Below are 24,228 nucleotides of genomic sequence, written 5' to 3' on the forward strand. Positions count from 1 at the left end.
CTGGGCTGGCTGGTAAACAAAAGGCACTTTCATTCCATCTCCTTCCTTGACTGGTGACAGCACTTGTTTCCAGGCCAAGTTGATCATTATTAATTATTAATGTGTACACTTACATTGCTCATTTGTACAGATTACCAATTCATAATCCATGCTAATCTGTGCCTAAAATGCACTGTACAAAATAAGACATGCAGTCTCCAAAGAGAGAACCAAAACAAACCTGAAATGCAAATTTGAAAGGACAGATGAACACCATCTGCAATATCTTAGTCAGACACTGTCACTTCACTTACACCAGGTGATAATGGATCAACAAGCCTCAAATGACGAAAAGAGCTAGTAAGCCAACAATTAGTTACACGGGAGAGAATTGCTTAAACGTGTCAAATCAAAGCTGCAGTCAAGCAGTTTTGAGGCAAGGCAAAGTGAGGACAAGATAGAGAAGTGAAGACAAAGCTGCAGGCAAATCACTATTAGAGAAGGCGACAATTGCAGTGTTGTAAAGCAATCCCTGGGGTTCAGAGTGAGGTTAAGAGAACAGGACACATTGAGGACGTCTGAAAGGCAATGTAATTGAACAAGGGAATAAAGAGTGGGCAGAGACAGGGTGCAGGGGAGGCTGGGAAAGAAAATGGCGTCTGTCTGTGACACAGTCACATAATACTAACATCACAGAGGGCACTGATAACAGACTCAAACTCTTGCCAGTCAATCTATACCAGTTACGATACACAATGCTAAGACCCTGTGTCCACCTTGAGTTATACAAATGCTCCTGTGCCACTGTTTTGATTTATATCGGGGTGAACTGCTGATATGCTGGCATAATTTCCTGTAGGGATGGCAAGGAAGCATTACAGGACATAAACATAACATAAAAATGCCAAAGTTTGTGGGCTCATGGAGGAATAATTGCATCGATAAGTCTTACTGTTGCAGCCCATTTGTAGCATCTGCTGCTGACCTTCGTATTACGTTATTCTTGTTAGATATTAAAGCTACCTTTTTCATACTGCAAGCTAAAATACAACATGAAATAATACTGGAAAAAGGTGTGGCATTACCTCCACTAACTACATCTATACTTGGCATGTTAATTTATACCTTATTTTCACAGAGCACCTACCTTTGAGCTGGTCTGCCACCACACTCTGTCCTATTCTCTCAATGACCTGTCCATCTTCATGCTGGTAGCGATCATCCAGAAAGTTGGCGGTGGCCTGCGATAGATGCACCTTCCCAGCCACACCTAGTTGCTCCATTAGGTTGGCCAAGTTGACATCATTTGACCAAACATCAAACTTGAAGCGCTTCATGCCAAGGATACCACACAGTACAGTGCCAGTGTGGACACCCACCCTCATGTTGACCATCTCCCTCTTTTCCTGGCAGAATTGTTCAATAGCTTGGATCATGCCCAGGCCCATCTCCACACAGCAATAGGCATGGTCCGATCTGGGTTCGGGACAACCAGCCACACAGTAGTAACAGTCTCCTAGAGTGCTGATTTTTTCACAGCCGGTGAGCTCGCAAAGCCGATCAAAACGTCCAAACAAGTCATTTAGAAGGCCAACTAGGGCATGAGCAGATTTGTTGGCAGACATCTTTGTGAAGCCCACAATGTCTGCAAAGAGGATGCTGACGGGCTCCATCCGCTTCATGTTGAAAGGTCTGAAGATGATCTGACCTCGGGGGATGGAGGTTTTCTTGCGTTTATTGTTCTTAGGGCTGGAGATAGCAGCTGCTGCACCACTAGTGGAGTATCGCTTCACAGAATTGTCACCTATCTCCTCATCGCCCTGCTTCATCAGTTCATCAGCCACGATCCTGGGCATGACAGAGTGGATCATTCGCTCCTTTAAGGCCTTCTCCACCTCCAGGTCTTTACCATGCATGATAGCTTGCCCCACCTTAAGGAAGGTGCTGCGCGACCGCACCTCAGACATGATGAACAGGTGAATGCCAATGGCGTGGGCACAGAGGTGGAGCAGGGCTTTGGCTGGACCCAACCAGCTTAGTGTATTCCAGTCTGTTTCAGAGGCTATGCTCCAATTGCCCCCCACCTGGGTTAGATGCCACCAGCCCAAGCTCTCAAAAAATACAGAGTAGAGAAACCCGAGTAGGACAGAAGCATAGAGACGAACATGAAGAACACTGTAAAGCAACAGAAGAACCTCAATACAGAGTGAGAAGGTGCCAACAGGAGAGAGACAGGGGGACCAGGTGCTACCTCCCACAAGCTTGTCATAGGACATGTTGTATGTGGGCTCCATGCCACTGAACTCTTCCACATCAAATGCTGGTGTAGGAGTCTCCGGATCTCTGAAGCCTGATGTCTGGATCTGGGGGGCCAGGGTCAGGATGAAGGTTACAATAATAAGCAACAGAGATGCTTGGTTGTAACAGCGAGAGTAGAGCTTTGTGAAAGTTAAGAGGAAAAGGAGGAGGCAGAAAAGGAGAAAGGATGCAGTGGGAATGAGAAAAGCTGTCCTGTCACAGCGGGAAGGGTTGGCAGCAAAGTACAATCCCCAGAGGAGGCCAGCAGCAGCCAGGTAAAAGAGCACATAACGGAACCGCCGCTGGGTCTGAGGGAAACACCGTTCTCTACAGGCCTCCTCCAGGATGGAAGAGTCAAACTTTGGGTCCCAGAAATGACCTGCAGACCTCTCAAAAAGCTGAGGCATCTTCTTCTGTGTGCGAAAGCTCTTGACCACCGGCCTCCTCACTCCAGACTCTCCAGAGCTACAGCTGGAGGAGATACTGTACTTGCAATGCTTGGATCCTCCGATGAAGCCTCCCCCGATTGAACCAAGCGGCCCGCCTCCGTGCTTGTGTTTGACACTACTGCCAATCCTCACTGAGACGCCCCCATCTCCACTTGAGTCACAGCTCACTTCTGTGTTGTGAGGCAGCAGTTGTTGATGTTGGGGGGATGCCATGTTGCTTTTTTAATCTTTCCAAAATCACAGACGATGCAGAGGGGACAGTTCAAGGTAGAGAAGATAGGTAAAGTAGTAAGGCAAAGTATGGAGCCACAGTATAACAACCAAATCTTAAAAAGTCTTAAAAGTGAAAACACAGAGCATAATCAAAACCTCTTCCAGGAAAATTGCACTCAGTTAGCAGTGTAGTGGCTGTAGAAACACTAGCAGACCTTCCAAAGATTTTGAGTAGTTCATTATTGCCCCTCTTGACGTCAATCCCTGCATTCCTCCATGTTCCCGTCTGTTTTGACGCACTCCACGGTTCACTCTCTGCCTGCTAGGTTGCACTCCAAGTCCACTCAGCTGCCTACTCACTGTTTCACTCATTGGAAACATATGTAGGGGAAAAGAATTACAAAATACTGTCTGTAAAGGGAAAAGTTGAGAGAGAAAAACCAAGTAAGTAAAGAAGATGATTTAAGGAAGTTCCTGGGAAGTTACTGAAATATCAAATCCAGTTAAATGATGGTGTTGTTTTTTGGAGAGCTTGCTGCAGTCTTTCATTACTGGTGCATGTCCAGTCATGCTTATCGATTCAGTTTTTTACTTTCACTGGAAATACACAGTAATACCTCCTGACGTTTTTGTTCTGAGCAAAACTTAATCTAAAACTAATTCTCTCTAGTGTTTGTTTTTACATCTTTAAAAAAAGACTCGACACATGGATCTGCTGTTTGCCGTGATGAGGGAAGAGATCGGCTTTCAACTTTGGGGCGCTGATCACTTCCAGGTAACGGAAACATGCGCGCAAAAACTGCCACCTAAGCTTGTGTTTATACCCACATGCTCCTTGCTGTGGGGCCTAATCGCGACTATTTCCGTGGACAGAGCCCCGTCCTTTCCTGACTTCTCGCTCCGGGGTCTTCACCGCTGCTGCGTCTCCAAAAACGCAGAGGGGTTTTTGTGCACGGAGGTCAGCAGGAGACAAATGCATGAGACGCGATGTGCAGAAATCCCAGGAAAAAAACTGTTCGGTTTTATTATGAGCTGTCAGTGACTCGTGTGTAAACACTCTGTCCCGTGGCTATGCACCAACCAGTCTTGGTTTAGCGTTGCATTGGTGGTGCTTTGGTATCCACAGACACACCAAATGTCGCCAACTCATCGTCACAATGCGCCCTAAGGAAATATCCAGATTGTCCAGATATCCTGACCATGCCGGTTCCTGGCTGTATATTCTGTGTCAACCGGCCAGCTGAGAAGAAAAATGCAGACTTGCACCGACTAGGCTACATGAAGTATCGTCCAGTCCATCCTTTTCCCTGAAGTAAAGTTTGCCCATGGCAGCTTGGTGCCCCCCAGTTAAATGGCAGACGACGAAAGCCCGGAGAGAGTCGGGCTAATTAAAAGGTCTCCACCTCCGCTCCACGCCCCCCACGCCACAGTCCCACAGGTCAAACCAGAGTGCTGCCTTGATCCAGCCACTTTAATTGAATTGCATGGGGTGCACAAGAGAATATTTTCATATCTCCTAATAATTATCCTTTAATCCAAGACAGATATGATGGATTAGGGCTGCTGCATTGTCCAGCCTTTCAATTCCCTGCATCGTCCACAGTGAGATAAGATTGTCTTGTGTCCTTTATCTGACCAGTATCTGTGCGCCGCAGCAGCGTCGACACCTGCGTGAAATGTGGTGTGCGCTATCCAGGCGCGGTGGGTAACGCAGTGGCCGCAGCCGCCACCATCTTCTGTGCGCTGACAGCCGTCCAGCCGCGAGAGGTGTGTGTGTATGTGAGAGCGTGTGTGTGAGTGTGAAGTATGCCAGAATAAAATAAAGATGATTTCCGCCCCTTTCTTTCAGAATAAACCCTCATGTAGTACATATAATAGCATGTTTAATACAACTATACAGTTCTTCAGTGACGCACACTTTAAACTAAAAATGAAAACGGTTCTTTCATGGCAAGTTTTCATATTCTTTTTCAATCTGCATTGCTAAACATGCTACAGAAGACCCCATTTATGCCTCAGGTGAAGTTTTTTAATCTTTCATTCTCACATGATGGGACTTTGTTTTGGTGACAGTGGCCACATGGTCGAGCTGAGCATATGATTTTCTTAGTCATACCTTCAGAATAACTTGTATAAATCTTTTATACAAGCTTAATTTCACACAGTGAAGTCACACATACCACTGTTTTGAAGTAATTTCCCAAAGTATTACAAAGGTAAATATAGGCTTTTTTTTTTTGCAAGAAAAAATAATCTGCTGCACACGATCATTAAAGGTGCAGTGTGTAGGTTTTAGTGGCACCTAGTGGTGACATTGCACATTGCAACCAACTGAATACCCCTCACCCTCACCTTCCCCTTCCAAGCGTGTAGAAGAACCTACAGTGGCCACGAAAAATGCGAAATTACTTCTCTAGAGCCAGTGTTTGGTTTGTCCATTCTGGGCTACTGTAGAAACATGGCAGTGCAACATGGTGGGCTCCATGGAAGAGGACCCACTCCCTCTACAGATATAAAGGCCTCATTGTAACATAACGAAAACACAACAATTCTTATTTTCAGGTGATTATACACTAATTAAAATATACTTATGAATATTATTTTCCATTTCTGCCAATAGATCCTCCTAAATCTTACACACTGGTCCTATAACACATGTGACACATCATTGTAAAGGTCTGAAAAGTAAAAGCAATACTTAGGAGGAAAAACTGAGGCAAAGTTCAATTAAATTCCAGACTGTATGGTGTAACAACTGTACCAGACATTAGTATTGAATTTCTTCAGATCTACTCCTAAAGACTCCAAAATTACAGCCTCAACCAAAAAAAAGTGATAAAACAGACTATTAAAGGTCGTTTATTTAGAAGTCCAATTGCTGTGCTTCCGGTTTGAGGGCTGCGGTTAACTTGACGGTTCTGTCTGTGTTAGGCGAGCAGGGAAGAGGAGAAGGGTTGACTGTTAATGGGAGGGGAGGGGGACCGTGGAGCTACGTGCACGCACTGGGAGAACGGGAACTGAGAGGTAACGAGCACGTATTTTTGGAAAGGGTGGGGACGCCTTCTTCTCTTTTTTTTGGACCGCAATGAGCGCAACCTCACTTTCAGTTGAACGATGAAGCCTCTCCACCTTCTTGTCTTTTCCACCCCTTATTTATTTTATATTGAACCTCTGCCCTTGGATGACAGCAGAAGAAAAACTCATTGCAGAAAAAGGGAATATCATTATATTACAGTGAAGCCACAGAAGACAACATACACTAATTCACTAAACAGCTCTAGACACTCACTATTAATGCAATATCAATATTGGATTATAAGATTATTATGATGGATTAAGATCTTCAATTAATAAAGTTAGCACATAAAGGCAGACTAAATTTGGTGTTGCACACTGACGTATTTGAAAACGGAAATCTCAGTGCGGAGAAGTACAATCCTACAGTATGTGCAGCATATTTCCTAATTGCTTCATTCTCCATTCAATAGCCTAAGAAAATATCAAACTGCAGTCTTCTGTACAGTGGCTTCACAGTATACTGAGAAGATCACTGGGAGGGAGTGTGCACACTCTTTTGAAGTACACTTCTCTGTAGGGGAAGAACAAAAGCACGTCTTTTATGAGAGGAGAGAAAAGAAGACTTCTGCCACTTTTAGATCAGTGTGTGATTTACATAATATAATACAAAGCTTTGTGGTCGTGCCATAGAACTTGCTAGTGTAAGGTAAGTCTTAAGATGAATTTCAAAGCACAAGATTTATTCTACAGATACAAAAGTCTTTCTCATATGTAGTGAAGAAAGATACCCTGAACAAGATACAATATGTACATGTGCCTGTGCATATTGGGTTATGCATTGTAAATGTATATGCAACATGCACATCATACAATGATCTTGTTTTTAATGCAAATAATGTGTCTGTTTTGTGTGTGCCTAAAAACTCAGAAATGTTTATTTTTCAGGAAACATTTTTGTGTGTAAAAGGATATTTTAAAAAAAAAACCTTTTCATTTACACAAAGCCCCTGTGTGTTAATTCCTTAAAATGGTTGCCGTTGAACCTTTTATGCATAAAAAGACTTCTGTAGAACTTATTATGAACTTTAAATCTTTTTTTTTTCCATTTTCAAGTCAGACCTCTCATGTGAAATCATTCTTTGAGGAACAGTGCAAATACACTCACAGAGAAACACACGTGCTTTTAAGTCTTGGTGCATAGCTATCAAACCTACTACTGAGTTACAACATGTGTATACTCACTTATGCACACAGACATATACACACACACATCCCTCCCCACTTCAGGTCACGACAAAAAGTTGGTGCAATGCAGCTGCAGGATAAAACCATGCTTTCAAGCCCAAATGTGACAGATTGGACCCTCAGAGTATTCAGACTCTTGGCGACAAGGTATAACAGAGAGAACAGAGATGAATGGAGACAGAGATGTGATAGAGGGCTGCAGTAAGATAGTGGGAGAGAGAGAGGGAGGAAAAGAAGAAAAAAAATCAGTTTGCTACAGGAACTAATCTCTCTGTTTCCTTATTTAATGGTTCCTGGTTGGGAATTGATCATTTTATCAGAATAACCACAAAGTTTCACTTAACCTAGTCAATCAGAAATCTTTATTCTTGATGATCAAGCTTTCCAATATGGCTAAGAATGGTTTAAATTTGATACCAAAACAAAAAAAGTGAGTCAGCAACTACTTTAATGGGACACACATCCTTTCCAAATCTAATTCACAGGTAAATTAAGATGATTGATACTGAAACATACTAAAAACACAACCACACAACACTAGTTTAGCCTGGGCTATCACTCCACTATAAACTGTTGCCATGATGAGTGTTGGTTAGTGGTCTGTATATATATATATTTTTTACACTTTTACACAGCACTCTCTAGTGGGCATGTTCTGGATCTGCAGTGTAAACATACTAAACACATCCTGTGGAGCACTCACACTCAAAGAGAAAATTAAGTTTAATTGGAGTTTGTTCATTAGATTTATTTGCATTATGCCTCAGAGTTTAGTTGGGAAAAGACTCTTCTCTGTGGGGTTAGTGGGGGAGGAGGCAGAGGGAATTGGAAGTGCATTTGTCCATGAGTTAACTTGGTGCTTTTTGGAGCTGTACTCTTTACCACCTACTTGTGCTCTGAGGATTTAGGACTTTATATTTAAAGCAATAGTTTGACATTTCGAGAAACATGATTATTCACTTTCTTGCCAAGAGTTAAATGAGAAGATTAATACCACTGTAATATGTGTATGGCATATGTAGCTGGAGCCAGAAGCTGGTTAGCTTATCTTAGCATGAAGACTGGAAACAGGGGGGAATAGCTAGCCTGGCTCCGTCCAAAGATAATGAAATTCACTTACCTGCACCTCTGAAGCTCACTGTTATATCTTGTTTGTTTAATCCATATAAAAACAAAGTGAGAGACACATGAAAGAGGGGTTATGTGCCAGACTATTTCTTGGCCAGGCGCAGGAACTTCCTGGCTGCCTGACCAACTGATTGTAATGACAAGACTCTATGAAGTTACTGCGCCCGTTCAAGAAATAATTCAGTATCGAATAGGTGTATTTCCAAAATGCTGAACTATTGCTTTAAGCAGTTTCACAATGCCATACACCTAGAAAGTTCATTGAGGTAGGCTTACATAAGAACCTGCTGGCTAGGACATGTATCACTCCAAACCAGTTGTGATGTGTAAGGGTCAGTATTTGGGGCTTCCTTCTTTCCACAGAGGTCAGGGGTCAACTCACGAGTCCTCCACTTCACCTTTCCCTCTCTATCACCTCCAGACCAACTTAAGCAAGCTGAGAAAACCGGGCATCAGAAATCTCATGATCAATGACAGTTACATTTTTGAAGTGAAAGTTCATAAAATTGTACAGCAGGATTGTTCAGTACACATACACAGCCTATTTCAATGCCCATTTGGAAAATTTACACAGAAAAAAAAATCAATAAATAGATTTCTAACCTGCAGAAGTAATGGCAGAACAAATGGATAAAGACAGCTATAATTTAAACACATCTTTCAGGTGTTATTTCTTATGGTCATTCAACTTAAAAAGCTGGGAAGCTTATTGATGCAGGAAAAAAATAATTCATAACACAGTATTGAATTTCTGCCAGAGACTGGCAAATTTATAGAATCAAACAAAACAGTAAGAACAGTTTAAGAAGTGAAGCAGATGAACGTACCCTCCCCACTCTGAAGACTCTGACTCTTGAACCCTGACCTCTGCTTCCATCACAGTGCTCATTTCACAGGTTGTCAACAACCAAGACCGGTGAGCATATAAAACTAAGAAAAAAAGGCCTCATTTGTTGCATGGCAGGGTTGGTTCAGGTTTCAGTAACATAAGGAAATGTTACATGAGTTTGTTAGAAGGCAAATACACGCACCAAAACTGACATCTGTTAAATAAGATGTTACCACTAACATGCAGGGTTAAGATTAATCTATGTCAGCAGTAAAGGTTTGCATAACTACCCAAACACAAAGGCTTTGTGTAGCACCCACAAAAAGGCTACTTCAAAAACAGCTTATGAAGCTTATGGAATTGACCTGCTGCAATGCAATTCTCAGGATTTTACAACACAAATTTGCAACACCTGTTTCCACTTTCCTGTTTTATTCACATACAAGGGAGCTGGTATTTGACTGTTTTTAGTATCAGGATTTTCAATTTTTATTTGCTCTAGCTTATCGTTTTTTCCATTTCTGTTTTTCTTCACATCATTACTTCCCCAATCCCCAAAATCCCAGACAGTCCACTGTGATTGTGCAAGGGAGAGAGGAGGGCATGTATTTTAACAAAGCTCAGTGATCAGTGGCATGTTCTCATTTATTCAGCACTTGTATCCTTAAGCTGCCTTTTCAAACAATGACCCTTCCCTACCTCTATCTGCCTCATCCCCACAGTTCCCTAAATGCACCTTGCCATATTCTCCTGAGGAAAAAAACACAAACAAAAATCTCCTTTCCTCAATACAATACAGGCATTCTGACAAAAGCAGGGTTGGCTTTCATCAGAGCCCTTTTCTCCACCTCCTCTATCTCCTTACTTCCCCCACTCAAGTTATTTGGTGTTCCTCAGTTCTTTCGGTAGCGATTCTTTGGCTTCTCACCACAGCCAGTAGCCTCGCAGGAGGACAGGCCAGGCTGCTTGCCAGAGTTAATGCTGCTCAGAAGGGCGGGCAGCTCATTGGTGATTGCCCTCTCAATCTTATCCAGCAGACAGCCTCCCATGTAGGAACACTGAGCCGTCAGGGCCTTGAAGTTGTTGATTGGGTTGATGCCAAAGAAGTCACGGTAAGCGTCACGGTTGGGCAGGTCAAACTTGCTGACATTGGTCTTGGCTAGGATGGATTTGAAAATATAGAACTTATCGGGGTCGTCCACAATCTCTTTGAAGACTAGTTCAGGGTCACTGAAGAAGCTCATCTTCTCTTTAAAGGTCTGGACATAGCGGTCCACCAGCAGGCCGTGGATGCGCACGCGGATGCCATGCTGGCGGATAAAGGCAATCTTGTTCTCCATACGGTTTTCAATCACCTGGTTAAGATCTTCGAGCAGGGAGATCTCCTCTCGCTTGAAGAGCTCACGGCTGGTGTCAGGTGCGTAGTCATATGGCCAGAAAGAGCTGACGTAGACGCGAGGGGGTTCAGTCACATTGATGAGGGGAGCTAAGCTCCAAAAGAGTGCTCCATAGACTCTCATCAAGTCCTGGGTGGCCAAGTTGTCAGCCTTGTTTAAGATGATGCGGATCTGGGACTCACGACCCTTCAACTGCCGGAAGAGCATCTCCAGCTCCAGGCCAACGTCCAGCTTGGTGGGGTCAAACACCACGAAGATCAGGTCAGCACGGTCAATGAACCACTGGCAAACATCATTGAAAGGATAGCCTAGATCGAAGAAGAGACATAAGTAACTGTTACAACTAAATACCGAGTTGCATCACATAGATCAACGTCCACGAGTAAAATTGATTAATGAGGAAGTTCTAATGTATCTGAAAATTTGCAAACTGAGGGTAAAATCTTCTGCCTCGTGCTTTACCTCTCTCCTGCTGCTTGCGGTTCTCAATGATTCCAGGTGTGTCTACAAAGGTCACACGTTCCAGCAACTTGTGGGGCATCTCAATACCAATCAGCTTTTCCAGGAAGTTTTGGCCAAACTTCTCCAGGGGAGAAAAGGAGCGAGAGCTGTCTGCAGCCATAACAATGCCCTCAACAGAGCGGATCTTCTCCCCGTGCATAATTACAGTGAACTCAGAGGTAGTAGGCTCAGCTCCTGAAGATTCATGAAAAAAAAGAGTTTAGCAAGAACACACGAAAAAATCTGAATAGATCCACACAGAGATGAGATAAGATGTTAAATCGATTGAGCAAGGGGTACTAGATTGCCAAAAATCATTGTTGAGCCTCCTTAATATGGATCTAATTCAACAAAATGCATGTGATGGTATCATGTGATGGATCTGCCTACTTGATAGCCAGAATGACATACTCGTACACTCACACATGTAACCTTGTAATATTTAGATAAGACAGTTGCCTCTCTAATGGCCCTTTTGGTTTTATGATGCTATTTTAGGGTTACTTCATCTTTCTCTTTGACATTTACATTGGGTATCTGCCTGAATGCTCAGCCTGAATTGTAGATTACAACATTAAACATTGTTGATTACTACTTTAAAAAGAAAATGTGTGTAACATACCTGTGTAGAGCTGATAGGGGCTGTCGCTCAAGCCCAGGAGGTAATTGATCATGGAGGACTTGCCTACACTCCAGGGTCCCAGGAACAGCACCATGGGCTTGGAGGTAATTTCTCCATCTGTGAATAAAAGATGACAAAGATTAAAATCTCAGTAGGATGGCTAAATGATGATGGAGAACCTCTCAAGTTCATCCCAAATGTTATATGTGAAATTAAGTTACACAGAGAGATGTAGGCATCTGCAAAACTATGCAATTGTATTTGTTTCTGATGAAAAAAGGCCTTAGAGCTTGTGCTGCAGTCTCCATTTCCTTTTATGCCTCATGAAAGGATAGTTTTTTTAACCAACAATCCATCCCAAATATATTCTGGGATTGTTTTTGGGATGAACTATATTTTAATTCTGAGAGACACCAAGAAGCACATCAGAATAACACTGTCACTCTCAATCCAGAGGAAAAGAAAAGGATATGGGTAAAGAAAAATGTCTCAAAGCTGTTAGGCATATTTAATAGCATAATAAAAAGCTCAGTGAAGTGCTGCAGCCATGTCTCAGTGACACATAGTTAGGCAGTGTCCATACTATGACTAAAGACTCAAGAGGGAAAGGCTTTCAAAGCAAGCTTTGTGTCTCATAGCAGGCTGACATATGTGTGTGTATGTGTGTGTAGGGGTAAGCTCTGCTGTGTTGGTCCAAACCTGCATGAATTCAGCAACATATGAAGAAAAGCAAAAAAAAGAAAATGTCATCACAAAAGAATGATAAATAATTCAATTAAAATAAAATTTAAAAAAGAAAATAAAGAAGAAAGTGTGTTTATTCAGTTCACTCCTAGCCAAACGCTCACCACCCTTCCCCACCAGTGTCCCCTCCTCCAACCTGTTCATCCTTTGCTGAAGCCAGAACTGCACATGCAACCCCCCACATTTTACACCCTAACTACACAACTTTCTGTGTAGTCTCTCATTAAATACATAATATACTACCTAGACATTAAAAATTCATATTTTAGGAACTTTTGATAATCTGTATATGCACATTTCTTCCCTTTTAATTCATTAGTAAGAAATTAGAGTTTTGGTAATTTTAAAAAATTTGAAGTGACAACCAAAATGTCTTTGAGTAATCTCCTTGGATAACACTGCTGTCCAAAGTGATATGAATAGAAATCCTTATGACACCAAAGATAAAAGTGGTGACATAAAGAGTACAACCAATTTAGACTCACACTGCACTCCTTCTATGGGTTGATGCTTTCACTCATGGAGCACTTTGACCACACATCATCTAAAGTGAGCCGTGCTTGAAAAACTCAACCCATAGAGAGCAGCACAATGTTCATTTTGATCTAAGTGACTCACAGATGTATGAAGACAAATGAAGGGGGAAACCGAGGGGCTGAGCACTTCAGGCAGTGCCATGCATGGGTAAGTCCCACCCACACCCACCTGTGGCTGAGTCCCCCAGGGTTCGTCCGGAGTAGGCTGTTAGATGAGGGGAGCGGAGGGGATGGGGAAGGAACAGAAGAGGATGGAGTACAGAGAAGTGAAGGGAACAGGAAGTGGAGGAGAGTGAGGAGAGCTCAGTGAGGGAGTGAGGTTTCTAGAAGCAACAGGGAAGGGGTAGAGTAACAATGTGTATGAATGGGTGGGAGATAATGGAATGTAGTCCCATATTTGACTTGATGTGTCAAACATGTCAATCTCTGCATAAATGGAAGATGTGAATCTGATTGATTGCCCAGTTTTTGACTCTGTACAGCGAGAAATAACACTTCATATCAAGGCATGGCACTCAAATGATATTTTATGCCAAGCCTGGAAAGCCGCAAGAGGGTGAGATTTATTTCATTGTGAAAAAGAGTTTGTTCTTGGCAGTTCAGTGTACTGTGTTGAGGTTACTGTGGAGAAATAGTGCAAAAAGTCATTTAAAAATCAAACAGGGAAATTACAAAAATGAGTAAAAAATGAATAGAAGAAAAGGGGAAGAAATATTTTAAAAGTAGCATGAACGGAGTGATACAGACAAGATGATACTTTACCTTTTCCCTAAAGCCTGCATTGCCACAGCTAAGTTCAGTTTAAGTTGGACTTTAAACTGAATACAATTGGGTATGATTACATTTGTTGTCACAATTTTTATACTCTAGAGCCTACAAAATTTCCAACATACTATTAGAAATATCACAGGCAGTCCATACCTTCATATAACAGTGGTTCTGAAGAAGAGCCCTAAGAGCCCCAAGAAGTGAAAAAGTACAAGATCCTGCTATTTTTATGAGTTGATAGTGTAAAGATGTTGCATGTCAACAAACAAGTCAACAAATCAGTCACTAATGCAACCCAAACAAAAAATCCACACAACGGAAGAAAGTGAAGCAGAGTGCAGTTGAAGTTGAAGCCTTGGTTATACCTGAGATCTCATGCTGCCTCAGCTCATTGTACTTGTAGGCCTGCTCCATCGGCTTGATGGATGTGTGGTAGATCTTCCGCAACCTCTCCAGAGCCGCTGGTGGACAAGAAGGATGATGGGAAAGAATAATAAAGATGTTAGCATGAGGAATTTCTCTCTTCTTTTCTTTCACATTACCAGCTCTAGTACATGTTTCTAGTCTACTGAAACATCTCTGATTTTCACCTGCATAGTCTCCCGATTTTTCCTCAGCTGCAAGTCGCAGCGTCTCATCGATGTGAGATCTGTCTCTCAGGGCAGAAATGAAATCTTCCTCTGTAAAAACAACAATGATAAAATTAAACTCAGTTCAAGTTCTCAGTGTCTCTTTAATGGTCTGATAAAGGAGTGATGGAAGTGTACCCAGGTGGCCAGATTTGGTGAAAACCAACTGAATGACAGTTTCATTATATGTTTGTCATATGTGATCAATAAAGCTTTGCTACTGAGGCAAGTGATGTTGTTTTTTTCTGTTTGCGCGTCAATCAATACATCCTACATCTCGCTATATATGTCACAACTGCTGGGTGTAATACAGAGACATTTGGTAATAAACGCTGGAGGACAGTTTTACATTGGGTGTCATCCGTTTCAGACATATCAGACATCTGAGCTGTCTCATGATCAAACGTTTGCCACCCGAGCCTTCATCTGCAGCTCCTTGTGCAGGAAAAGGCTCTTCGACATCGTCTTTTCTTCTAGTTCTCCTCTGTTTTACTGCTATCTATTAGATACAAAACCTTAAGAGTGTTCACTGTACATGTTAGCACCAACCTAATATTTTATAATACCAAGTGTCTGGAAAGAATGACCACAATGAATAACTGATATCATTTCGGTGCTTTCAGTGTGGCAGACTTCTTTCAGCATTGATTCCCTGCTGTGTGGTTCTTTTCAGCAATGAATATGAACAGAGGCAAACAGTCACAAAATGTTCATACTGAATGTATTAGCAAAATGTTCACTATTGAACTGGGAATGACAACACTTAACCTAATTTTATGTGTTTGTACTGAAAATTGATCCATTATAACATCATATGTAATTAAATGACCTTTAAAATGGTATTCTTAAAACACACAAAAGAAATCTACAAAAAGGATAAAATAATCTCATTGTTTTAATCCAAATTTATTTTGAGCTTTATTGTTTAAAAAAATATTTTATTATTTAATTTTTGGAGATTTATTATGTATGAATTTCTTTCAATGTACACATAATATTGGGCATTTTGGTCCAAGGCAGATACCATTTGTCCCTCAGCATACATATACAAGGGGAGCAATTTGGGGTTTAGTATCTTCCTCATGGACCCCTCAACACGTGAACAGGAGAAGATGAGAGTTAAACTACCAACTATATAGATAACTGCTTTCAGGAATGTTTCATAAATCTTTTGACTAATCCCTCTGTTAGTTAGTCATGAGGTAAAAAAAAAACATTTTAAACATGCATATGCATATTTCATAGGAGCCACACTGATAATGTTAATAACAAAATGTATAAAAGTAATAATATATCAGTTGTGTGTGTGACTAGGAGAGAGAGAGAGAAAGAGAGAGAGAATCCGAGAGAACGTATCCGCTCACCAGTGTGTCATGTCCAGTGTTGAGCATATCGGATTACTTAGATCACAGCTGTTAGTACAATCAGCTCTTAATTTAGAAAGCAAACGCTGAAAATAAACAGACAAAGACATTTGTTTGGCATCACCATGGGATTTATAACAATGGCAAAGATAAGAGAGAGGCAGACAGACAGAGTGAGGGACTTCCCCATTTCACCTCGGACCAGGAGGAGAACTCAGAGCTGGACTGAGTGTTCTAGTCAGTAATATACATGAGACAATGATGTGCAATCCTCTGTCTTTTCTCTTCTATATTTACCAACCAATCACAGACTTATCAGTCTGTAAGACCTGTCCTTGTGTGCCCAGGTCTCAGAGCAGGCGTCCCTGTGATGCCTCTCACACTGTCCTGCTTCAGACAAATCTGCTGCGGTTATGAGCTATATATAGGAGTAGTTGGGAAGTCTTCCTCGTTCACACTTCCATGCCCTGGGGGGTTATGGGCCTTAGTATCCAAGCTACCAGACACTCCCCTAATAGAGTTGTGGGGGAATTTTAAAGGCATTTGCAGCATGTTAGTGGAATATTAAAGCTGATATAGTAGCAGCTGTGGGGCAGTTAATTGCAGTCATTGAATTGTAAATCAGAAAACACATGCCATAATCTGAATATTGATGTTGTTATATAAACACATCATCTGCATACTTCCTGTCAGCACATCCCAGTTAAACTCAGTTTACTGGTGCAGGAAACATATTAGCATAATTCAAAATCAATCCTTGACTTGATCTTGAAATAGGTTAGAGAAGAAAGTTGATAGAAAATGACAGAAAAGAAAAAAACCTCTTCAGCTGCACATCTTTTGACTTCCTTGACAAAAATCTAACAAAAACCTTTTCAAAGTTGCTGCTTATTGTGTAAAACTAGCAATAAATGTTCAGATGAAAATGCTTGCATGGAGGATCAGAAATCATGAAAAGTTAGCACTGTTGCCAATGGCATAATAGTCATCACAAAAAAACACAAAGTGAAGCACTCGAGGGAAGTTAAAGATTTCTTATCAGGTTACAAGTCAAGTCATCTTAGGCCTATGGGACAACCTTTAATAATTTTATGTACACTGCAGTAAGAGCTCAGGTTTCTTTCATTCAGTTACATCATACTGAGCTGAAACAGGTCCAGGAGCTTTTATAGTTTGCATCTTTCCTCTGGTGTACACCAAATAATAACACTATAATCATTTGGTTGTCATTACACCTGATTTGCTATTGGACTTTTTTGCACATAAGAAGGTTGTATTTGAATTAGCGGCAGATTCTGGGTAGTAAGAAGTGTCAGAGGTCAGGAGGTGACAGAGGAGGTACAACCTAAAGCCATATTCCATGAAATACTCCAAAACCTCATTCTCTGGCATCACAACAATTCATGTTGAGCGCTGGAACTCATTTAGTCAAAAATGAATGACCATATTTTTGATAATATGATTGTGCTTGTTTGATGACAATATATAATCCATGACATTATTTCTCTGGAAGAGATAATTACAGAACTGCTTCTTTTTTAGTGTCAGAACCAAGCAACAAAAGTTTGTCTCACAGCAAAGCAGTGTTGGATGTTAACGGTGTTTTCTACAGGTGACTATATACTATATTTTTAAGTGAGGAGGCTCAACCCTCTCAGAGGGTAGCACTGTAATGGCATCCTGCACCCTAACCTGGAGTAAAGCCACTGGCCATGTGGTCATTGACTTCTAGTGTTTCTGGCCAAGTGTCCGTCAGAATTGCACGTTGCTTTGGCCAAAACTGACGCTGTATCAAATTACAGGAAAATCATCCGAAGGCCTGTTTGTTTACAAGCCTGAAGCAAGCTTTTTTATATCACAACACCACAACTGTTTAAGATATAGACACATTTATATCATAAAATGAACTGGAGTCAATAAAAATGTATGCCAAATGAGTCAGAAATTGAAAGTGTCCTTTCTCCATTCATAAAAATCCAGGTAGCACTTTCAGTTAATCAAAAGATTTGACACCACAAGAAGCCAAAAGGAACATTTCAAACCGTGCATAGCTAAACAATAAAATAAAGACCCCCCACGATAAAACATTATATGGCTCAAGATTTAATTTAGACCCCAACAGATTTTTCTTTGCAGCGTAGCAGCAGTGACACACTTCTGGTTAAGGAACAACGCAACACCGCTGATTCTCCCCGAGTCAACCTGCTAAAAATAAGCCTGTGTAATGTTGCTCCCAGCACGGTGCAAGAACAAGAGAAACCAAAAGGTTAGCAGCCAGAATAAAAGGAGGTTATAAGTAATGCTGCAGTCCAAAAAACATGCAGTAATGTGACTACGTATTTATATACATATAGAATATGTTTAATTGTCAGGTTGTTAAAATGGAAAGGAAAATGGGTGTTATCCTTTCATGCATTTGAACTCATAATACCATGTCTGCCATCCCTTCTTTATCCCGTCACTACACTTAATGCACTGATGAAGTAGCAATACAACTTTATTTTTGTCATCTTTAGAAACAACAATAAATTATGTAATCTTGTAGCATTATCTGTAATAAATGGTTGCCATATAGAAACCTCAACACAGATCATGGCACAGGTTGGCTGCATGTCAAATGAATCAAAGAGAAACACGGCACAGGTAAGAATCAAGGTTATTAAGGTTATGGCTTACACTCTGGCACAAAATGTGACAAGTTACACTATGAGTAAGGGATTTTTTCTTGTCAGTGTGAGAGAAGTCACCTATCAGAGGATGCTGAGGATGATTCAACTTGGAGGCTAAAGTGGCTCTTGAGGAACAGGTTTCATCTCTTCAACATAATAGGATTGTATCTGCAGTACACAAAGCTTACTCAAGTTTCTGTAACTTGACTCATCACTAAGAAGAGTCATGTCTTTTAACACTAGTCTCTTGAGTGGGCCTTAACTGCCGTGAACTTGTTAACACCTTCCAATCCAGTCAATCCCTGATTGAGGCCCAGAGCTCCGCAAAGATCAGAGAGGCCAGTGTTGCCTGTGGACGGCGGGCCTTGCATCAGTGCTCAAAATGAACCCTGCAGGCGCCAGGGGAGTTGAACCCCTGACATCTGCGCCCAGGACCATGTGTCCTCACTGAGCCCCGTTGCCACACAACCCTCCCTCAGTTTGGAGAAACATTCTGGTGTCATCGGCACATCCAGTAGGAATGTTGGCGATTTAAGCCTACTGCGGCCTCAGCGGCTGAGTAAGTCATGCCTCAACTATAGATCCTTATGTGGATGCTGTTCAATTATCAGATACAATGTCAATTAACTACTCTGAGTGTGAAACTCCTGTGCAAAGGTTGAAAGTGCCCAAGTTTAAAGACCCCCTCTACTCTACTGCATTTTTATTCCCCCAAATATTCGAATTTAACTATACAAACTGATATATGTACAAAGTTTGTCTCCTGAAGGCTGAGGGGAGAAAACTGCTCTATACTTCCCTCTGCACTTCCCTCATGTGGACATATCAGCTGAGACAAGTTTTAAAAAACAATGCAAGTTGAGTTGAGAGCTCTCAGTTTCGTTCTGAACAAAAATATGCATTATTTTATGTACTCAAAGCATACAACCCTAATGTGTATATATTCTTATGTAGGCGTGCATGTGTGTGCTGGTATGTATTTGCAGTCATGTGCATTTACACTGTACGTATATATTAGGTAAAACCCCAGGATGTGTAAAACCCCCAGATCATGTTCTGCTTGCAGCACAGTGGAGGTAAATTGAATTAAACTGAACATGATGAGGGTGGCGGGCCGGAACCTCCAGTCAGAGGATTTATCCTGAGCACGGGGGGATTCAGGCAACCTTAACTAAAGGCCAGGGGGTTCCACTGGAAAGATCCATGGAGAGGTCTCTATTTTTTTTCAGTTTAAACAGAATGGATGAGATTTTTACATAACAATTGGTTTGTAAAATCCCAAGGATTTAAATGCCATCAATGACACACACAAGCCAATTCTCCTGCTCACTTTAGAAGGACTTTGCATCTGCATTTCACTAAAAACAGAGTCTAGTTTATGCATAATAAAACTGTGCCCATAAAAATACACAATTCTTTCTCAAGCAAGCATCAGAGGTGTGAACGTAGTCAGGAGAGCTTGCATAGGGTGTGGTGAGAAGAGGCCACGGATGGCAACAGGTGGCACAGCATGTGGAGCTAGTACTCCCCCATAGTCAGAAATAGCCCTACAATGGGTCAGAAGATGGATAGAAGAGGGGGCAGAATTGCCTCCTATTTTAAGGCATTGACCGTTAGTCATTCTGGAGACTGAGAGACATCCCTCATAACAGGCTGTGTAATATAATGTAATATATATGTATAAATGTCAAATACTGTACTGATTTTAGCAAACTAAACAAATTACAGTCTCCCATGTATCTCAGGTATTTTACACATGAAATAAAGCTCCATCACAAGTACAATCCAGTTTTATGTCTTTTTTCTACATTTCACATTAGTCCCCATAAATGTATGATCTCAGCCGGAGTTACTTTACATGAAAATGCTTTCTAGATCCAAAGGTGGGTACATGTTGGTCTACAGTAAAGGCTGGGCTGTTTTTAGCTGGACTGACTCAAGGTTTATTACTGGCACTTACAGATCATCTTATGTTAGCTATATCCACATTGGAAGTCCTCTAAGGGGTCACAGACGAATGGATACGAAGAGGAGTGACAGGCTCAAAGGAAGGTGCAAGGGCAAAGACACTTTACGCTGAGGTGTTGATCTGATGCTTCTATCCCTGCTCTCCTCTCCGAGAGCCAGGAAAGGTGCCCTTGGGACTAGGAGACTTGTCTTAAGGAGAGGTGTGGAGTAACAGAGTACAGTTCAGTGTCCCTTCCACTATTCCCTTCAGAGGGATGTCCCAGACATGCCACATGCCATCGCGTGGAGACTGTGCGCCATTAACTTTCCATGTCTCCTTTCTGCACACTGAAAAGTCCAAAGACGTTTTTCTTGTTTCAGTGATCGATAATATTATCACTTAAGTATAAACCACATGTGTAAAGAACTAATCAAGGCTCCAATGAGGCTGTAATATAAGAAAAAAATATATATCCCCAAAAAACCCCCCAAAAACCCTTATAATTACCTAACAGTTACTATAGTAGCCTATGTTTACCCCTACATGTAAACACTGTCAGATCTACCTAAAACTCTGGTAAGGAGCAGAATCATGGACCAGGTTACTCATGTAACATATGTTAATCCATTCACACCCACAAAAATATAGAGGATTCCACTGGTCATTGCTTCGGCATGAAAGATCGAAGTATGTAACACATGCAGGTAAATGACTGTAAAGGAAATATTACGGCACAGTCAGAGCTACCCTGGCACAGCAGATGGAGCAAGCTGTACTGAACCCGGAGGTTTGATCAGATTGCTAAACCCGCATCTAATGATGTCTAACCATACATCTGAGGTAGGCAAAGCATTATTATGCCAAAATGATTCTTCTATTTTGTCTACAAAACGTCAAATGTCAAGGTGTCCTTAGTTTACACCAAAATGTGGACAGTTCTAATCTTTCATTTAATGCGATGGATGCTGTTAATCAACTGGCTTCAGTCTTCAAATTTGCATGTGACAGTAATGAGTGTAAGATTTCACAACATCAGTATTACCATGTCAATGTGTAGGCCCTGCTGCTGCGTTCAGCTTTATTTCTCACAAAATCCACAATGAATGAAACTAACTGTGTTAGAATATAATGTTAATGTCTTTGCTTTTTAGACTTGCTTTTTTGCACAGCCCAGGGCTGTTAGACAGCCTATGATGAAATGATAGCAAATCGATTCCACATTCCTTTAGAGGGAGATTACCCTTTTCTGCTCCTCTCTGCAGAGTTAGCAATTTCATTGGAGTTCCCGACAGCGATCAAACCAATCAATAACACAAATGATTACATACTGAGCGGCAAGAAGTTCATGATTCTCATAATTGCCCATAACCTGCTGGTATTGGAATCAAAATTCTTGTGTGCTCTGTAGCAGAAATCAATATTATGCATACGCCACCACTAAAAGACACCTGCACAGGCCTGCAGAAGAGGTCTATGAAGGCATGAGTTGCAGCCACAGTTCAGCCCCTCCTGCCTGGAGAATGCATGTCCCTATAAGGCCAACTGCTGGGAATAAATTGCGATTGTGACAGTGCAGAGTGACAGCAGCTGTGCAGCGTATCTAAAGGGTAGCTAGGGGATGGGAGGGGTGAGGAGTCAGGAGGGAAGGGGAGTCAAGCGGAGGGAGGGAGGAACTATAGTGGACAGTGTTGGGTTTCAGGAGGCCTTCCAATCTTAGACACCTGACAGCAGCCTGGAATATGGAGGCCTGGCCCTAGGCTGTGGAGCTGAACGCCACCCCAAGGACAGACAAGGGTGACAGACAAGGGTATCTTCTCTAGTCCAGATCCATAAGCCAGTCCACATTTTCAGCTGGGATAATCTGGGAGTAGTTGTGGGTGATCAGCTCACCAAGATATTCAATTCCATGGGTTCCATGTAATCATATTTATAATGAGATAGCCATAATCCCTGTGCTTTACGATGCTATCATCACAGCGACTTGAATTTCAAAGAGGAGTATCTCTTCAAAATCAATAATAATAATTTAATTAATAATAATTTATGAACTTGTAGAGGATGTAATTCAAGAATGAAGCAAAGAGACCAAATCTATGAATGCGTAGGTAAAAGAGACTCGTGTGTCCAATCAAGCTCCCGCATGACTGTTCTCTTCTAGTCGGGTAGACTTTCCATCAGCTGGTGCCATGCATTAGGACAGCTGACACGCTGTCAGTCCACATGAGGCTGAACTCTAGTTTGAATATTCCTGAAGAGCTCTACTTCAGAAACTCTCCAACACATATGATAGGAAATTTGTTCATATATCAAAAGTAGCAGACACTACAGTATTTGTTGTGTTTCAGATTTAAAAATAAAAAGGTTAGGAAGATACACTTAAGTCCTCCATTTAACACCTGGTGCCAAAAGTGTAATTATAAACTGGGACAGATTTTAAATAGTTCTTCTTGGTGGTAAAGACTGGTGTAACATTTCTGTCTCTGTCACTGTCTATCCTTGGCTGGTGTCCCCATAACTGTCACTGTCCTCATACTCTGCCTCTAAAAGCCAATGCCATTCCTGGCTAAACTGCCCCCACAATGGACACAAGAACCTACTTGAACTAACTATTTTTGGCAGTAATACAATTTAATATCTATGACTATAACAACAGTCTGAATCACATCTTCTGGATCTGAACAGTCACTGTATGATCAAACTAATGATCAAATGTGGCAGTAGCACATTCAATACCCCCACCTCTAAACTTAAACCAAATCACTGTTTCATTCTTTGGCAGCACTTGTACACAAACATATATAGCCTCAGTGCACCGCCCGACATAAACCTACAGGCCACCAGATATTTGACCAAAATGCGTCTGAGTCTTACCTGCTGTGGCCTGCAAAAGCAGCAGGGAGACGAAACAGCAGATCGAGACTGCACCCTTCATGATGGCTGCCAGGAGAACTCTGATAGTCACACAGACTATATATACCAAGGCAAGAAGGTTAAAGGGCTTGCAGAGAGAAGAGGCGGGGCACAGCAGCTGGTGGAGGGGATGAGATCTGTGTGTGCCCTGTGTATTCGAGGTGTTGCAGGAGTCATAGCATGCCACAGGGACTCTACGCGTACAAGCAGCTGACTCTCCTTTTTAGAGAGGCTGCAGCTCAGCCCCCGGCATCAGTGCAAGGAGACCTGGCTGCTGCAGTGATGATAATAATACCAAATTTGTTTCAGTGACTGAAAAATGTGTGTGTTTAAAAGAATCAAGCTTAGAATGGGATACTTCACTTTCACATGCTGTATTTCTTGGCTGGGTGCAGTGACTTACTGGAGTCTTGTCGTCACTTTAAGATTGACAGAAAATCATCACGTAACTGCCAGAAAAATGACAGAAAACTTGCAGTTGTTACATTTCTGTTTGTGTACAGATTAAACAAATGAAATATACGGTGGTAATTTGTGATATTTAAAGGTACCAGTAGGGATATTATTTTTTTTACCTTTGGAGAGGGTCTCCCAAAATGTCAAACTATACCTTTAACATTCAATTATTTCAATTAAAGGTATACTACGCAGAGAGTGCAGCGGTGGTTGAGTGAGCTAAAGAGTGAATGAAGAGAGTGAGCAGCACTGGTGAGAACAAAGCTGTGAATCAGATAAATAAAATGTTATTTTCTGATTGTTTCACAGCATTTAGTTTGAAAGCACAAATAAACGCACCCACACCTCTGCACAAGCCTGCCAGAGGGTGCCGCATTGCCGGATTTTGTGTGAATGCTCTGCGTGTGTGTAGCTCAGACACACAGACCTGCTGCTCTTCGTACATCCATGTCACAGAGACAGAGAGCAGAGCAGAGCAGAGGAGGGAGATGGAGACAGCTATGTAACCTGGTCGCTACGCTCCGA

The 24,228-nt window shown here is 41.7% G+C and overlaps 2 protein-coding genes across 4 annotated transcripts in view; both read right to left on the minus strand.

Moving 5' to 3' along the window:
- Positions 1 to 4,720, minus strand: part of LOC122966716 (adenylate cyclase type 9-like) — a 34,055-nt gene extending 29,335 nt beyond the window's left edge. For both annotated transcript variants that reach the window (XM_044331015.1, XM_044331014.1), the window contains exon 1: positions 1,127 to 4,720. In XM_044331015.1, coding sequence (XP_044186950.1) covers positions 1,127 to 2,939 — 1,813 coding nt within the window. In that variant the 5' untranslated portion in view covers positions 2,940 to 4,720. The remainder of the gene's footprint in view (positions 1 to 1,126) is intronic.
- A 4,353-nt stretch (positions 4,721 to 9,073) lies between these two features.
- Positions 9,074 to 23,309, minus strand: srl (sarcalumenin). 2 transcript variants are annotated; one of them, XM_044331483.1, is made up of 7 exons: positions 23,209 to 23,309; positions 14,318 to 14,407; positions 14,093 to 14,188; positions 13,129 to 13,164; positions 11,680 to 11,796; positions 11,019 to 11,252; positions 9,074 to 10,864 (listed from the first exon to the last, which is right to left on the minus strand). In XM_044331483.1, exons 1-7 carry the CDS (start codon positions 23,267 to 23,269, stop codon positions 10,053 to 10,055), a joined length of 1,446 nt encoding a protein of 481 aa, XP_044187418.1. In that variant the 5' UTR covers positions 23,270 to 23,309; the 3' UTR covers positions 9,074 to 10,052. The 2 variants fall into 2 exon arrangements, with proteins under 2 accessions (XP_044187418.1, XP_044187419.1); XM_044331484.1 differs by lacking the exon at positions 13,129 to 13,164.
- Positions 23,310 to 24,228: the final 919 nt, after the last annotated feature.

Source organism: Thunnus albacares, chromosome 17 (genome assembly GCF_914725855.1).
Source record: "Thunnus albacares chromosome 17, fThuAlb1.1, whole genome shotgun sequence".
Lineage (NCBI taxonomy): Eukaryota > Metazoa > Chordata > Actinopteri > Scombriformes > Scombridae > Thunnus > Thunnus albacares.

What these genes read in the sequence shown, in the direction of transcription:
- srl (XM_044331483.1), bottom strand. Translation starts at nt 23,269, where the DNA reads ATGAAGGGTGCAGTCTCGATCTGCTGTTTCGTCTCCCTGCTGCTTTTG. An exon ending in GAGGCAGCATGAGATCTCAG is followed by an intron (nt 13,165 to 14,092) that starts GTATAACCAAGG and finishes CTCATCTAACAG; the next exon opens with CCTACTCCGGACGAACCCTG. An exon ending in CCTGGGGGACTCAGCCACAG is followed by an intron (nt 11,797 to 13,128) that starts GTGGGTGTGGGT and finishes TTTTATTCACAG; the next exon opens with ATGGAGAAATTACCTCCAAG.